At 55.1% G+C, this 16684-nt stretch overlaps 1 protein-coding gene across 1 annotated transcript; it reads right to left on the bottom strand.

Moving 5' to 3' along the window:
• Positions 1 to 2872: 2872 nt before the first annotated feature.
• LOC121167230 (keratin, type II cuticular Hb1-like) lies at positions 2873 to 8709 on the bottom strand. The gene is made up of 9 exons (XM_040996635.1): positions 8344 to 8709; positions 6617 to 6825; positions 5716 to 5776; positions 5504 to 5599; positions 5067 to 5231; positions 4544 to 4669; positions 4028 to 4248; positions 3449 to 3480; positions 2873 to 3060 (listed from the first exon to the last, which is right to left on the bottom strand). Exons 1-9 carry the CDS (start codon positions 8707 to 8709, stop codon positions 2873 to 2875), a joined length of 1464 nt encoding a protein of 487 aa, XP_040852569.1.
• Between the last annotated feature and the right edge of the window lie 7975 nt (positions 8710 to 16684).

Below are 16684 nucleotides of genomic sequence, written 5' to 3'. Positions count from 1 at the left end.
AATAGACACCCTCACATCCCTCGTCTGCTTCTGCTCTCATCTTCGAGACAGTAATTGACTTTGTCTGGTTAAAGGTCTCCCAGGCCGGCTTCTCATCTTTTCCTAGTACCCAGACCTAGAGCTCTTTGCAGCTAGCCTTACCCATTCCTTCATGGGAATGGAGCAGTAGGGGAGAGGTGGAGTTTAGGGTTGTGGGTTTGCTGCCCCGAATGGGCAGTAGCAGGATGGAAGGAAGGCATGCCACTTTGGGAGGGCTGGGAACCTTCCTGGCCTCCTCCCAGGCGACAGGGTGCTGATGTGCCAAGGTTGCCGGTCCCTAGGATAGCCTCCTTAAGGAGGGGAAGATAGGATTAACCTTACAGAGTATCGCGCAGAACAGAAAACAGCCCTGAAGGGGCTCAGCTTCTGCTCCTCACCGCATGGGTGCTCAGAGCATCACTGTGTCAGGTGTGAGGGGCGGAAGGAGCAGGGATCAGGAGGAGTGGGTAGTGGGGCCAGGGGTGAAGTGGCAGTCTGAGCCAGGCATGTGGGACCAAGGGTGCTGTGTTTACAAGTTTGGACTTTGTCTTGGGAGCAGGTCAGGTTCATGTTTTGTGGAACTCGTTCTGACTGTTGAAGAGGAAGTGACCGGAATTCTAGGCGAGATGGGACTGCCAGGGGCACGGGGGTCACGGGTAGGAGAGGTGCATTCAATAGCTATTTAGGGAGCAGGCATGCAGTCCGGACGTTAAGACACAGAGGAGGGCCTTGACATGCTTTCCTGCTCTGGCTCTTGACTCGGCCTTCCTGCTAGTATAGACAGCAGGTGGCGGCTCAAGTGATGGGTCCCTGGTACCCACGTGGGAGACTTGCATGGAGTTCCCAGCTCGTGGTTTGGGCTGCAGCCTGGCCATGGTTGCCGGGGTGTATTTAGGAAGTGAGAATGAGTTAGCTGCTGGGGCTCTGTCTCTGCCTTGCCAGTGGATGCAAAAAGCTTACAACAGGGAGAGGCACTGGGAAGGCGGGAGAAGAAGGTACATAGGGGTTAACTGATCGGAGGGAGATGCTTGGTTAGGCCATAAATTCTGGTGGGGGCAACCATGCTGATGGACTCAATCTGGGGAGACAGGAGGAGACTCTCCGAGTGGCTGCCATGTGAGTGTCGTGTGGGAAATGGGGGAGAGGAGAGTCCTTTCATGTGGAGGCCCAGCTTGTGGCGTGAGCCAGAGAGGATGTTGACCATGGCCAGGGACTGCTGGGAGACCTGAGCGGGAGCTAGAAGGTCCTTGGACCTGTTCTCCTGTTATTCTCTGGAGACATGGGACAGTCAGGCTGCCTGGGGAGCGGGAGAGGAGAAAGTGCCAGAAAGTGGAAGGGACAGGAGGTGAAGGGGCTGAGGGGGGTTTGGGATCGGGCCTCCAGGGACTGTGGCGTCCAGGGGTTCCTGTCAATGGGTGGGAAATGTCACAGAAGAGGTGAGGGAAGAAGACAGATAGTGCCCGTGGGAAGAGCTGGGCTGCAGAGGAGGCGGACACACGAGGAGCCCTCCAGGTTCCTGCGCCCCACAGGTGGGCGAGGGGCTTCTTAACTCTGTCCTCCTGGGGCTGCTCTGACTCCTGAGCAGAGCCCGAGGGGCCGGTTGAGAAGGGCCCAGAAGCCGGCTGTGCCCTGGGCGGCAGACCTCGAGGAGGGGGTCCCCGAGCCATGAGTGGGAGCAACGGGGAGAGCTCTGTGTTACCTCCTCCTGCTCCCGCCAGTGCTTCGTTCCCAGCAGGCTGCAGGTACTGGCAGGACGAGTGTGTGTGAGGGCAGGTCGGGAGAGGTGCTGACGGGGCTGCATCTCCCCTGGTTTGGTGGGCAACGTGGGTTAGACAGTGGTGGGAGGTGGGGTCCAGGCTGACACACTGTGGGTGGTTTTGGACATTTCTGGTGGCTGTGGGAGGAGGCTAAAGCCACACACATGCACACGCATGCATGCATACGTATGTGCAGACACACACACACACACTCGCTGTCTTCCAACACATCCTGTGGTCTCCTCTGGAGGCACAAGTCCCCAGCCCCCACAGGCTGGGAGGTATGTCTGAGGTTGACAGAGTGGTGGTCACTCCCCAGCCAGGGCAGGTGACACAGTTGGCAGTCAGCCCTACAGGTGTCCAGGTTGGGCACAGACCACAGTGACCCTGGTCCTCAGCAGTGGGTGGGCACTAGCTCACCCCGCAAAAGCAGGGCAAGGGCTGCTGTTGGGGTACAGCGGGTTGAAGCACTGCTTGGGACACTGGCATCCACCATGTCAGGAACTGGTTTCAGTGCTGGCTGTTCTGCTTCCGGTCCAGCTCCCTGAAAGCAGTGGAGGAGGGCCTGATTCCTCCGGCCCCTGCTCCCCAGGTGGGAGACCAAGATGGGGTTCCTGGCTCCTGGCTTTGCTTTGGTCCAGACTATTCTGGGGGAGTAAACCAACAGGTGAAAGATCTTCTCTTTCTCTGTCTAGTGAGTTTCCATTTCTCTTTCTTGCTCTGTCTTTCAAGTGAATGGATCCACATAAAAGAAAGAAAGAAAGAAAGAAAGAAAGAAAGAAAGAAAGAAAGAAAGAAAGAAAGAAAGAAAGAAAGACAGACATGGACACACGACATGCATGTTCCCAAGTTTATTGGAAAGTGGGAGAGTAGAGGCCAGCAAAGGGAGGCAGGGCCACCATATGTCTGCCTTTCCTCTGGGAAGTGGCTGGAGACCGCCACATGGGAAGTGGGCTCCAGCCAGGTTGGGGGGGGGGATGTATTCTCAGAACACAGTTTGGGGGCAAAACCCGGGCACACGTCTGTGCTCAGCTGGTGTGGGGGCAGCGACGTGGCGGGTGGGTATAAGCAGCTTCTCCGGCTCTCTTCCTGCCCACTTAGCACCTGCCCTGGCAGAAGGAAGTGCCTCCGCAGGAGGTGTTGAGCTGGCCGCAGGGCGCGCACAGGCCGGTGCTCACCGCAACGTTCCCGGTGCAGGGGGCGCTGCACACGCTGCCTGTCACTGGCCGGGAGCCTGACACGCACAGGTCCCCGCATACGACCCCACCCCGGGAGCTGCTGACACCTGCAAAAACAAGGACAGGGTCAGCAGGGCCTGGAAGATGGACACTCCACCCACCCCCCTCCTTTGGAGTGGCTGCTCCAGCACTCCTGGGAAGGCTGCCTGCCAAGACCCTCACTTCAAGTTCTGGAGGTGGGGAAAGGAGGCATGGATCTGAGTTCAGTGGCCTTGAACTAGACCCTTCCTCATGCTGGGACTCAGTATCCTCACCTGTTCTTGGGGAGGGAGAGTTCTACTGAGCACCCCCTGAGCCCTCCCCCACCCCTGCACCTGGTCTCTCTTGCTGCAGCCTCAGCCACGTCCCGCGGGATGGCACGGGACAGGAAGCACCTCTCCAGCATCTGTCTAGGGAAGCCTTAGTGTTACCCCACCTAAAGCTCTCCATACTCACAGACGTTCACAGCACCAACACCTTCACACAGCCTGAGTGGGCAAACGGGAAAGGAAGGAAATTAGTACGAGACCATCAGATGTCCCCTGGGTGCCAGCACAACACGGGGATATGTTGTCTAGTGAACAGAGGGGAAGAGTTCTGTTACAGTCCCTGTGTGCCCCTCCTCTGGTTGCATTGTGCGGTTTACAGCCTGTGCAGCCACACATGGCAGACCAGCTATGGGAGAGGCTTAACTGTAGGCAAGGCAAAATCCAGTTCGGTACAGAAGGCCAGGATGAGCTTGGTCAGCAAAACAGGCAGCATGTGGATCTTGGGACTTGGGGGCTTGACTGGAGGATGTTCTGAACCCAGAGTCAGGGTCCTAGTAGGATGTCAGTGCACATGTTGACCCTGGCCTTGAAATAGAACAGATGTGCCCAAGTCATGGTCCTCTAGGTTCTGGGACCCTAAAAGCCATGGATTTATGGTGGGGCTGGTTTTTGGGACTGATAATGGGATGTGAAGAGGTGGCAAGTGACTTGGGGAAGAGGGGGCACTGTGCCATTACAGTTCAGGGTTAGGAGGGTAGGGACCCACCTGTGCTCCTCGCCCTCCAGCAGGCGGCGGTAGGTGGCAATCTCAATGTCCAGGCCCAGCTTGGAGTTCATCACCTCCTGGTACTCCTTAAGCAGGCAGGCCATGTCCTGCTTGGCCTTCTGCAGGGCCTCCTCCAGCCCTGCCAGCTTGCAGCGGGCGTCGCTCAGGGCCGCCTCGCCCTGCTGCTCAGACTGGGTCACAGCAGCCTCCAGCTTGGTGTTCTGGGGGAGCAGAGAGACGTTGGAGAGGAGAGGGTGAATTTAAGTTTCTTGAAATTTCAGCCAGATCCAATCGGGTCCTTTGATGTCAACCTTGAGCGTTATGTCTCCAGTCAGCTTCTCTCCCTTCTGTCCTATTCACTTCACACACACACACACACACACACACACACACACACACACACACAAACAGGCCAAGAGAATCAAGGCTCAACTGGCATTCTCCATCTCCCTGACTTTCCAGAATTTCAGCCTAGCCCTCCTCTTTCGACACTGAGGCTGGGCCAAGCTCCCATACCTGGCACTTGGCGTTCTCCACCTCGGCCGTCAGCCTCTGGATCATGCGGTTCAGCTCATTGATCTCCTCCTTGGTGCGGCGCAGGGTCTCCCCGTGCCGGATCACCGTGGCCTTCATCTCCTCACACTGAGGGGAAGAGCAGGAGTCCCCAAGGCTCAGCACATTGCCAGGGTGACACAGGGGGAACAGTGTTCAGCAGGTGCATTCACCCACACACTCAGCAGGTGCATTCACACACTCAGCAGGTGCACTCACCCACACACTCAGCAGGTGCACCCACACACTCAGCAGGTGCACTCACCCACACACTCAGCAGGTGCACCCACACACTCAGCAGGTGCACTCACCCACACACTCAGCAGGTGCACTCACCCACACACTCAGCAGGTGCACTCACCCACACACTCAGCAGGTGCACTCATGCACAGCAGCCCTGCCCTGCTGAAGGCCATCAGCCTCCTCAGGGACCAGAATCCCAGCCTTTCTCCTTGTCACTCCCACTGTCACATCCTGTGCTGCTCACCTTGCTGCGGTACCAGGACTCAGCCTCAGCCCGGCTGCGGGTGGCAATGTCGTCATACTGAGCCTTGATCTCAGCGATGACGCAGTCCATGTTGAGGTCCCGGCTGTTGTCCATCTTGACCACAACCGAGGTGTCTGAGATGTGGGCATGGAGGACGCGGATCTCCTGCAGGGGGCGTGGGGGAAGCAGAATGGCAACTGTGTCACATGAAATTCTCCTCATTGGTGGATGCCTTACCGCCCTTCCCTGTCACCCCGGAGGTCATGTGAAGTCCCCTCTCATGTCTGGGTAGAAGCAGTTGAATGAAATCTATGTAACTCTGCCCAGATAGGACTTGACTTTAGGAAAGAAACTCAACTGTTTTCCATGCTGGCTTCTGTCTGGGCAAGGTGGCAAGGGGTCCTATCAGTGCCCACTTGGGGCCGAGAGCACCTTACCTCCTCGTACAGCTGTCTCAGGAAGTCAATCTCCTCCGTCAGGGCCTCCACGTTAGCCTCCAGGTCTGACCTGCGCAGGTAGGCGCAGTCCACGTCCTATAGAGGAGGAAATGTGGGGTAAGAGAAGGATGAGGCCAGCTCTTTGGGATGGAGCCTGGAGAGCCTGCTGGCATGTATCAGGGACCCTGGCACAGGCTGGAGCCAGCACTCACCTTCTTCAGGGCCACGAACTCGTTCTCTGCTGTGGCCCGGAGGGCAACTTCCTCTTCGTACCTGAAGTGGGCAGGGAAAGCAGACACTCCTCTGAGCAGCTGTGAATCTGGGCAGAATCCCAACCCCTGTCTGCTGGAGAATCCGTACAGGGTCAGGGAGGAACCAGCTGGATGTGGGTGGTGGGGGGCATTGAAACACCTGCTCCTGTGGCACCCTGGGCCACTGCGTAGCAGGTGACAGAGAAGAGGAGCTCGAAGCTGTGTGTGCATGTGCATGGTTGGGGCAGGGATGGCTGCTTCTCTCACATTTCCTTTTTGTCCGAAGCCTCTCTGTCTCCCAACTTCACCCTGAGTCTTTCCCTCGTGGCCCTAAGCTTACTCCTGTGGGTGGGAGGACCAGCTCAGGGACTGAGAGAGGGTGTGTGGTGGACTCAATGTTGTGGCTGAGGCACTGAAAGATGCCGGCTCTCCCTTATCCCCAAGGCTGGCGTCTTGGGAGCCTGCGGTGCTGAATCCCATTGTGTGCCTCATTTAGGAACTGAGGGTCCAGACACATGGACCCTTCCCCAGCACACTGCAGACTCTACAAGGAGAGGAGCCACATCTGCTCGAACTTGGATAGCTGGCTGTTTGGGCTGAATGTAGGAGTGAGCTGAAGCATATCTGAGCCGCTGAGGGCTGGACCACAAGGGGCCAGGGAGGATGAGTTCTGAGCAAGGTGTCAGCATCATTGCCCTGCTCCCTGAGCATCCACACCCCAGAGAGCCAGAGCCCTATCCACCCACCACTGGGAGCCTTTGCTTAGAGGAAGGGCAGGGCAGGGAGTGTGGGTTCCTTCCCACTCTCAGGCAGACTCGTGCTCCCAGGTCCTTCCCCAGTCAGCTCCCGTGGCCACACTCACTTCTTCTTGTAGCCCTCCAGCACCTCCTGCACATGGTTGAGCTCTGAGGACAGCCGCCCACTGTCGGCCTCCACACACTCGGCCTCCCGCCGCAGGGTCTCGATGTAGCCCTCAAACAGCGGCTCCAGGTTGCTCTCACAGCACTTGCGGTTCTGGTAGAACTGCCATTTGGTCTCCAGGAGCTTGTTCTGCTGCTCCAGGAAGCGCACCTGCCATCCAGAGACAGAGAGCCTGAGTCCCTCCTTGCAGAATCAGAGGACCATAGAAGGATGGGGATCCTGGCTCCCGGACCAGAAAGCTCCCTGACTCTCTGACCCAGTGCCCTCCAGAGTGACAGCTTTGTCACTCATCACGGCACCATTTGGATATTCTTCTTGACAAGTCATTTTCTTCTGCTTTAAGGCACTGCGCCAGGTGTCCTGAAGGAGTTCCAAACCGTGCTAAGTGTTGGCTGTTCCACATAGGGCATTGCACCCTTGGACAGAGCATTTGAGCCCTGGGCATCAGGCAGAGGCCACAGCTCATGTTGCTATGAGGATCAAATCATCCTTGGCACACCAAGCCCTGCTATTGCACCAAGCTGGGTGTGCAAATGCACAGGGGTCTCCTTGGGAAGGCTGACCATACAGGTTGGCATGTGAAGCAGGTGTTGATTGGCCAGGCCTTACTACAACAGGACAATTAGCAGCAGCAGTGTCCGCAATGCCTGAGAAGTGGGAGGCCGGGTTGGAGCTCAGAGCTGCAGAGCCGAAGGCTGAAGGCTTCCCCTGGGAGCTTCCGCCCTGCCCTGGCCCCCTGCTGTGTTTCAATCACAGACTGCTGAGTTCTGGAGAGAATTTCACACCTGTCTCCTTCCCACTGCAAGGTAAACTCAGGTCTCAACTTGGAAACCTCTGTCAGACAGCCTTGCTGTACCCCTGGTAAGTCCTTCCTCGTGTCACCCTCAGTCTCACATGCTGTTAGGAGCTCCAGAGTATCTCCTCACTTTTGTTTAATTTTTTCGGTTCTGCCTCCCTGAATGGGATTGGGGGGATGTCCCTCTTGAGGTTGGCTCCCGCGTTGCTCCCAACTAGGACCCTTGGTCTCCAGCTCCCCTCACACCCCTGCTGCAAGGTGGTAGCCTGCCGTAGGAGGAAGGGGGCCGTGGACTTGAACTGGATTCTGTCTGGGTAAATGGTTTCAGTCAAGTCCAGACTGCACACCCTGCCTGCTTCCCCAACCTCCCCGCAACCCTCTGCTACAGGGGCTGGGCCGCTGCTTGCCCCAGATCTCGAGCTCCAGGCACCATGGCTTGGACAAGCTGTTGTGGTCCTGCTCAGGGATCCAGGCACCCATGGGATGGAAATAGTGTATGCTGTCCTTGAGATCCACTTCCAGGGTCGCTCTTGCTAACCCTGCTCTTGACAGGAGGAGCTCCTCCTGGCTATACAAGCAACCATTTGGCTCCAGATGGCTTGTATATTCACCTGGTGGCCTCTTGATTACAAGGCAGTGCCACCTCCCATCACTAAAGGCTCTGTCCTTGGTCCTGCTGAAGTCTGCCCAGTTTTTCCACCACCATGCTGGCAGACGCTGATTCTATTCTTATTTCTCTGACTGCCTCCTTTCTCCTGGGCCCCAGGAGTTTCCATGGCAAGCACTCCCCTTCCAACTCCCTTCATTCAGTGCCCAGCCCAAGTTCTCCATATCAGTCGGGATGCAGGCAAAGCACGCTCCAGGACACCGACCTTGTCGATGAAGGCAGCGAACTTGCTGTTGAGACACTTGATCTGCTCCTTCTCCTCGTGCTTGACGCACTGCGCATTGGGGTCGATCTCCAGGTTGAGGGGCGTCAGCAGGCTCTCATTGACAGACACTGTGGTGATGCAGGGCGCGCTGGGCCCGCACACGCCGCCCGAGCGGTAGCCGAAGCTGCGCCCACAGGAGCCGGCGCGGAAGCCCCCGCACACGCTGTGGCTGCCGAAGCCCCCGGTGAGGCCGCGGTAGCAGGAGATGCCGCGGTAGGGGGCGGCGGTGATGCAGCAGCGTCCGGGCCGGGGTCCGCAGGCCGAGGCGCAGCTGAAGGCGCGGCCGCAGTAGGATCCACAGGTCATGGTGATGGTTGGGAGATGCCCGGACTGTAGTGAGAAGGCGGCAGAGGCTGGAGCCGAGGGCTTGTGCTCGCTGAGCTGTGCAGCAGGCCCTTATATGCCCCGGGAGCCGCTGGCAGTTAAAGAGGTGGCAAAGAGGCAGGAGCTGTATTTTATGGGCTTGGCATCAGCCCGGCCACTTAAGCGGCAACCTAGCTTGCATCCTCGGTGTGGCTGCGTCAGCAATCGCTGGCCACGAGCCCCGTTTCATCTTCAAAGCCCTTTACAAGCTTCCTCCTCGTGCAGCCCCTCCCGTGGGCACTGGTGTGAGAAAAGGGCTGCAGGTGGCATGGGTCAGATGCTAGGCTCTGAGTGGCAGTGACCTGGGTGGAGCCTGTTTCCAGATCCTTCTTCTAGAAGCTGGGATGAGGTCCCTGGACCCCCAGCCTGCTTCCAGGGCGAAGAAATGTGTGACCTGCCCCTTTCAGGGAGTGGGCTGTGCCCAGCACAGCTCCTTCTTCAGAATGATCTCACTTTTCCTGTCATGAAGTTCATGGGCCAGTGGGAAGCAGGATGGGTTTATTTAGTGCAAAACCTTTTGAGATTTATTTTTATTTGAAAGGCAGTTATAAAGAGAGGAGGACACACACACACACACACACACACACAGATTTTTTTCCACCTGCTGGTTCACTCCCCCAGATAGCCACAATGGTCAGAGCTGTACTGATCTGAAGCCAGGAGCCAGGGGCTTCTTCTGGGTCTCCCACATGGTTGCAGGGACCCAAGCATTTGAGCCATTCTCTGCTGTTTCCCAGGCCATGAGCAAGGAGCTGGATGAGAAGTGGGGCAGCTGGGACATGAACTGGCACCCATTTAGGATGTTGGTGTTACAGGCAGAAGCTTAGCTCACTGTGTCATGGTGCCTGCTCCAGCAAACCTTTGGACTACAGACCACATTTTCCATGGCCTTTCCTATCTGTAAGGTGCCCTTCCTCAGTGCCAAAGCCAGTTCCTTCTGTTCTATTCCAGAGTCTGTCTGGACAGAGCACCATCTCTAGCCTGGGGCAACTCCTCATGTAGGACACTTGCTAGGATCAGGAAAAACAGAGTGAGCGAGTTTAGGACAGAGGCAGGGCTGCTTGTCACGTTTCTGACTGTCATGGTTGGCTAGACACCCTAGAAATCAGGGAAGGCTTCTTGGAGGAGGGTGGGGGATCTGGGAGAGAGGAGTGTTGCACTGAGAGCAGTCCAGCTCTGAGTTAGGGAATAGGCTGTGTCTGTTCACTCACACATCCCCCCAGGAAGTACTGACCCAGGCCTGCCTGTGGATGCGCTGAATGGTGCTAGGTCCTGGGAACTCCTCAGAGACCTGGGGAGGTTGGAGGCAGGAAAGCATGGCAAGCACCTGGGTGGGTGCGGGGTGGCACTCTGCCATTTGGCCAGTGACGGAGGGGAGGAGAAGGGGCAGGAGTTGGGAAGGCCCTGTGGTTTCTAGGCTGAGGGCTTGTGTACTGGTGGGGAGGAGGGCAGGGGTAGTACTTTTGGCTTCTGCTTCTGCAGGGGAATCTCAGCAAAGGTCTTAAAAAATAAAGATTAATTAATTTATTTGAATCTCAGAGTGATGGAAGGGAGGGAGAGAGAGAGAATCTTTGATCTGCTGGTTCACTCTCCAACTGGCCGAAGCCAGGAGCTAGAAACTCCACCTGGGTCTTCCAGGTGGCTGCAAGGGCCCAAGAACTTGAGCCATCTTCTGCTGTTTTCCCAGGGACATCAGAATGGAGCCAGCTTGGTAGCGGGGTAGGCAGAATTTCAACTAGTACTCTAATATGGCAAGTTCCTGGGGCCACACACAACAAAGACTTGGTATGTGTGTGCCCACCAGTGAAAACGGAGAGCATTGTCCAGAGGTGCAGCCACCGGGGTCCTGAAACAGCACCACTTCCTTCCTTTCCCGGACCCCCTTGCTACGTGTGAGGGGTGGGTGCTCCTGTGGCTGCTCCTGGTGCTGAGCTCTGTGCATCCTTTTTGGGCCAGGGTGAGTGACAGCTTCAATGGCGGGACTGAGGGAGCCCACCAGGAGGTACTGAGCTTGGCCAACACTAGGGGGCATAGGCTTTTATGAGCCTCTGTGGTGGGGATGACGCTTGGATGTGTGGTGCCCGACCCAACCACCACCCAGCGCTGGCTAAAAATAGCCCTTTCCACACCCTCTGCAGCCTCACCTTTTGCTCTCCCTGGTGACTTCTGTGGGTGGGGAGGGGTGTGTCCTGCAGTGGGACCTTCGGTGACAGTGGAAGGACCATCTTCTGTAGGAGTTTAGGGGTGCAGCAGGTGCCACTGGGGGATTCAGTGGCAGAGCCCCACCCACCATGCACTTTGCATTAAGTTTCTGGGTCTCTGCACTCCTGTCTGGGCCGCAGGTGTGGCACAGGGACTTCAGGGTGGCGAGGGGGCAGTTACCACATACCTGGGAAGTTTGGGGGTGGCTAATTGGTTGAGTAACTGATCTGGGTTGGGGATGGGGAGGGCTGGTCCTTGTTGCTAAACCTTTGCCAGTTCAGACGTATGTCAGACATCGCAGAAAGAGCCGGTGTCTGCTTCTTCTTGTCTCAGTCCTTTCTGGAAGGTTCTGGGTGTGCTGCGGGTATGGTGTAAGTTCAGGGTCATGCGTGAAAACCATCCTCTGCAAGTGTTCCCATCACTGCATCTCTGTCCCCCAACCAGGTTCATCTGTCTCAACTCAGTGACCTTGGTGTAGGGCTGAGTGCAGACCCACACCGTGGCTTGGGGGAACTGTTAGGATAGGAGCCGGTGGCTGCATGGACCCCAGAGACACAAAGCCACGGTGTGAAGGCCAGCATGACCCCCTCTCTTCTTCTATTTCCTGTATCCTTACTTGTGTAGTTGGAACAGCAGAGCCACATCTGGCTGGGCAGGGGGAGGGATGCTACCTTGCTTTCTGTCCCCCGCACCCTCCCCAGCCCCTGTGACTCTGTACAAACACCATGGCTGGGTGTGGGTGCTAGGTGGCTGGCACCCAGTGTCCCAGGCCAGTAGGGATGTCTAAGGTGTCAGGAAACAGCCACCAACTTTACAAGGCCCCTGCGGTCACTCCAGGAAGCCCTAATTAGAGCAGCTGTTTGCAAATGGGCCAGAACAAAGAGAGATGGACAGGAAGCTGACAAAGGGCCAGCCTCAGCCACCTTCCACCCACTGGCTCCCGCCCTGACCACAGACCCATAAAGGCTCGGCCCGAGCCCAGGGCTGCTGTATTAGCTGAGCCCAGCACCCTGAGCCACACTGCCATGGGGGACTGGCAGAGTCCTGGCTGCCAGGGATGACTGTTGGCCCTGTTGGCCAGGGAACCTGACTCTTACCTACTGCCACAGGCCAGGAATGGGCCTTCTTTCTTACCATGTAGGGCTGCCTGTCTGGTTGCTAAGGGTTACTCTGACTTTTGTCATTTCATCTTGCCTTTCAAATTTATGGGCCTCAGGATTTTAAAATTGTTTATTCAGGCCTGGTGCGATGACTCAATTGGCTTATGCTCCCTTGCACACACTGGCATCCCATATGGGTGCTGCTTTGTGTCCCTGCTGCTCCACGTTCCATCTAGCTCCTGGATTATGGTCTCGGAAAGCAGTGGAAATAGACCAAATCCTTGGTTCCCAGCACCCACATGGGTGACCCGGAGGAAGCTTCTGGCTCCTGGCTTCAGACCTGTTTACCTCTGGCCTTTGTGACCATTTGGGAAGTGAACCAGCAGATGGAAGATCTTTCTGTCTCTCCTCTCTTTACATTTGCCTTTCCAATAAAAATAAATAAATCTTGAAGAAACTTATTTGTTCACCCATTACATAATTGATTTGAGAGACAGAGAGTGCTCCCACCTGCTGGTTTACTCCCCCACTTAGCTGCACAGTCAGGGCTGGGCCAGGCAGAAGCCAGAATAACTTGGAAGGCAGCCCAGTTCTCCCAGGGGAGTGGCCAGGCCTTGTCTACTGAAGCCATCCTGGCTGCCTTGGATCTGTGTTAGTAGGAAGCTGGGGTCAGGAGCCCAGGGACCCCAATGGGAGTTGTAGGGGGTACTTAACTGCTAGGTTTGACAACCACTCACTTGGTGAGTTTCTGATAAAGGAATGTGTGATGAACCCCAGTCATGCATTTTTGGGCATGTCAGCACATGTAGCTTCAAAATGCATTTCTGGAAGTGTGGAGTTGCTGGGTCCTAGGGCACAGTCTGGGACCTGGCTATGTACCTGTGCAAGGCCCAGCTGGCTGTGGACATCATGTGTACAGTGCAGGAAGGTGGCAGGCAGGGCTGAGTTCTCTGTAGTGGAATTGGAAGATTTGGAAGTCAGGACCCCAGGAGAGGGTAGTTCACCTCCACTAACTCTCGGTATTTTATGATGGGATCCCCAAGCTTCGGTGAAGGCAAGCTGGGTGGGTGCCCACCGGGGCTCCAGCACTGAGAAGGCTGGTGGGCCCTGGCTTCTTCCCACAGACACCACACGAGGGGTCCTGTGCCTTATCTCATCCTTAACCTCCCCACCCTGGTGCTTCTGGCTTTGCCTTCCGTGGCAGAGCTCACAGTACAACCAGGCTGACAGCTTGGATGTTCTAGTTCAGCGTCATGTAGTCCCTTAGTAGCATGGTATCTGGTAGAAGCTAGCAATGGCGGAGTGTCTTTGTGGGGGCGACCACACAGTGAGAAGTTGGGCTCAGCTGGTGTTTTCAATAATCTATTCTCTCGGGAACTGCCTCCTGAGAGTATTACCCCAAGGACCTCCCACCAGAACCCCCACCCCAGATGCAATCATTTCTCCTTCAAGTCTTCACCCTTAATTCATCAATTCCTTTTTTTTTTTTCTCTAAAAGATTTATTTGTTTTTTTGGAAAGGCAAATTTACAGAGAGAAGGAGAGACAGAGAAAGACCCTCCCTCCCATCTACAGATTCACTCCCCAAATGACTGCAATGGCTGGAATTGAGCTGATCCAAAGCCAGGAGCCAAGAGCTTCTTCTTTTGGGTCTCCTACATGGGTGCAGGGTCCCAAGGCTCTGGGCTGTCCTTTACTGCTTTCCCGGGCTATAAGCTGAGAGCTGGAGGGGAAGTGGAGCAGCTGGGACACAAAACTGGCCCCCATATGGAATCTGGGCATTTGCAAGATGAGGATTTGGCCATTGAGCCATTGTGCCAGGCCCAATTAATCAATCCTTAACCTAAAGCTTCAGAATTTAGATGCTGGCATGAGTCTGGGATCCCATCCTGCTCCACCCGTAACAGCAGTAAGGTATACCTCGCCCAGGATGGCAGGGGTGGAGCTGCCCATGGGCCCAAGGAGTTAGAAGCTCTTCAGGGGAAGTCCAGCCCATGCCAGGCTCGGAAGGAGTTTGTGAAGGTCTGAGGGTGGAGATGGGAAGGCGCAGGATTGCACACTGGGCATGGATGTGCCTCAATGCTGAACTTGAGGCACGCTCCAGTGAGCAGGACAAAGGTGACCACCTGTAGAGCCGTGTTGTGAGACGCTGCAATTCCTGGCTAGGTGTTGGGAGAGGAGAGCTAGAATGGGCTCTGCTGTCAGTCAGTGTAGCAGCTGCAGAGAAAGCCCAATGCAGGCATGGCGTGTAGCTTAATGGCAAGATACTCATTTCCCACATGCAGCTGCCTAGGTTCGAATCCTGGCTGTAACTCCTGACTCATGCACACCCTAGGAGGCTGTATGGATGGCTACTCAGAGGGAGGCTCAGATTGAGATTGTGGCTCCCAGCTTTGGCCCTGTCCTGGTCTCTGGAGGTATTTGGGGAGTGAGCCAGTAGGTATAGGAGAGCTCTCTTTCTCTACCTGGTTAAGAAATGAATGGAAATTAAAGAATGAAAGCAAAAAGAAGAAAATCAAAATCCAATATTATCCACTTATAAACTCTAGAAAGTTGAGTGGTGTTCCTAGCTACTAGAGTCACTTACAAAAAGCCAAAAGTGCTTTTTAAAAAAGTTAATAACAATCAGCAAGGAAGCAAATTGAAGATCACATCCTTAGGACAAACAAACGAACAACAACAACAAAAAAGGGATGTATTCATAATACTTACGCAATACCCTAGGAGCATGCTGTCTGTCGGGGACCCTGGGATGACATTGGGTGGCCATTCCCCATCTCTGGGTGCTGAGGCAGTTGGGTTGCCAGGAGCAGCCCTCTTCCCTTCTCTCCACACTTTCCCCAGATACAACAAGAAGGAGGGAGATTGGAAGCAGCTGTCTCATCCACTCCCTCCCACCAAATTCCTCGACCATCCTAATTGGTGGTCCACGTGGGCATGGGTCCTTCCAAACTATGTAAACATTACGAAAATAAAATGAATTTATTCTTGAAAACAGAAAAAAAATAATGTAAAAGTTCCATGAAAAAGGAGATAAGAAAACCTTGTTAAACAACATTGTATCACATTCAGGAATACGGCCACCTCATGTCTTGAAGATATAAATTCCCTGAAGTGAATTTGTAGGTTCGAAGTGCCATTCCAATTCCAGCTGGACTGAGTTCTTGGCTTCCAGCCTCAGCCTTGGCCGAGATGTGCATTTGGAGGGTAGAGCAGGAAGCCCAGGAGGAAGCTAAGCGAGGGTCTGTGTGGGCAGATCACAAAAGTGACCACAGACAGGTGTGGCTTGTCCAGGCACCTTAGAGAGATGTAGGTCAAAAGCATGGGGGAGAGCTCTAAGCATGCATGCGTTTATTATCTTTTGTTTAAAGGAAAACAGAGCGAGTTATCCCATTCACTGGTTGATCCTCTCAATGTCCACAATACTTAGGGCTGCAGTCAGGAACAAGGGACACAGCCCAGGTCTCCCACATGGGTGGCAGGAGCCCAGTCACTTGAGCCATGGCTATTGCCTCCCATGATGCACATTAGCAGGAAGCTGAAATGAAAAACAGAGCTGGGACTCACACCTAGGCACTCTGATATGGGTGTGGATGCATCAACAAGTAGACCAGATGCCTGCGCCCTGCAAGTAGTCTTCCTACCACCCAAATGGCAAAGGCCAGGGAGGCAACATCAACTACTGACAGGGAGGGAGAGGAAAGGGGAAGGGCACCTGGCGCGCTGTGGGAGAGTGGGGCTAGTGTCTCCCGGTGACATAGCTACACGGTGTACACGGTGTGGCTGTGAACACAGGCTGCACAGCTCCTGGCCCAGCAGCTACTCCTGGGAGGGAAGCAACACAGCACGCAGGCAAGGGGTCAGACTAGTGACTATGGCCTGATATGAAGCAGAGTAAGTTGGAGGCCAGCAAGGTGACCCCAGATGGCACGGTCAGGGATATAAGGTGGGGAGTGCAAACTGAGCAGGGTACAGAAGGTAGACAGGTCAAAATGGGTAGATGCACTTTAAGAACAGGTGAAACCCAGGGACAGGCTATTTCGGTTTAGTACCTGGCCCTGGCTCTAGCTCCTTGTTAATGCAGAGCATGGGTGGTGGGGAGGCAGCAGGGATGGCTCAAGTGGTTAGGTTTCTTGTCATCCCTGTGGAGACCCGGTTGGAGTTCTTGGTTCCAGCCCAGCCCAGCTGTTGTGGGCATTTGAGAAATGACAGCATATAGAATCTATCTCTCTTTCTCCATTCCTCGCACACACACTCATGAACAAATAAACAACAGTTTTGTTTTTAAAAGAAGATTTATCTGTTTTTATTGGAAAGGCAGATTTACAGAGGGAAGGAGAGACAGAAAAAGACCTACCCGCTGATTCACTTCCCAAGTAGACGCAACGGCTGGAGCTGAGCCGATTCAAAGCCAGGAGCCAGGAGCTTCTTCTGGGTCTTCCACGTGAGTGCAGGGTTCCAAGGCTTTGAGCTGTCATCCACTGCTTTCCCAGGCCCTAAGCAGGGAGCGGGATGGAAGTGGAGCATCCGGAATGTGAAGCAGCACCCAATGGGATCCTGGCACATGCAAAGTGAGGGATTAGCCACTGAACTATCGAGAACAAGGTGTGTATGCCA

This window comes from Ochotona curzoniae, unplaced genomic scaffold, assembly GCF_017591425.1.
Source record: "Ochotona curzoniae isolate NIBS_2020 unplaced genomic scaffold, NIBS_Ocur_1.0 patch35, whole genome shotgun sequence".
NCBI classification, from domain to species: domain Eukaryota; kingdom Metazoa; phylum Chordata; class Mammalia; order Lagomorpha; family Ochotonidae; genus Ochotona; species Ochotona curzoniae.
This window is presented reverse-complemented; position numbering and strand designations above follow the sequence as displayed.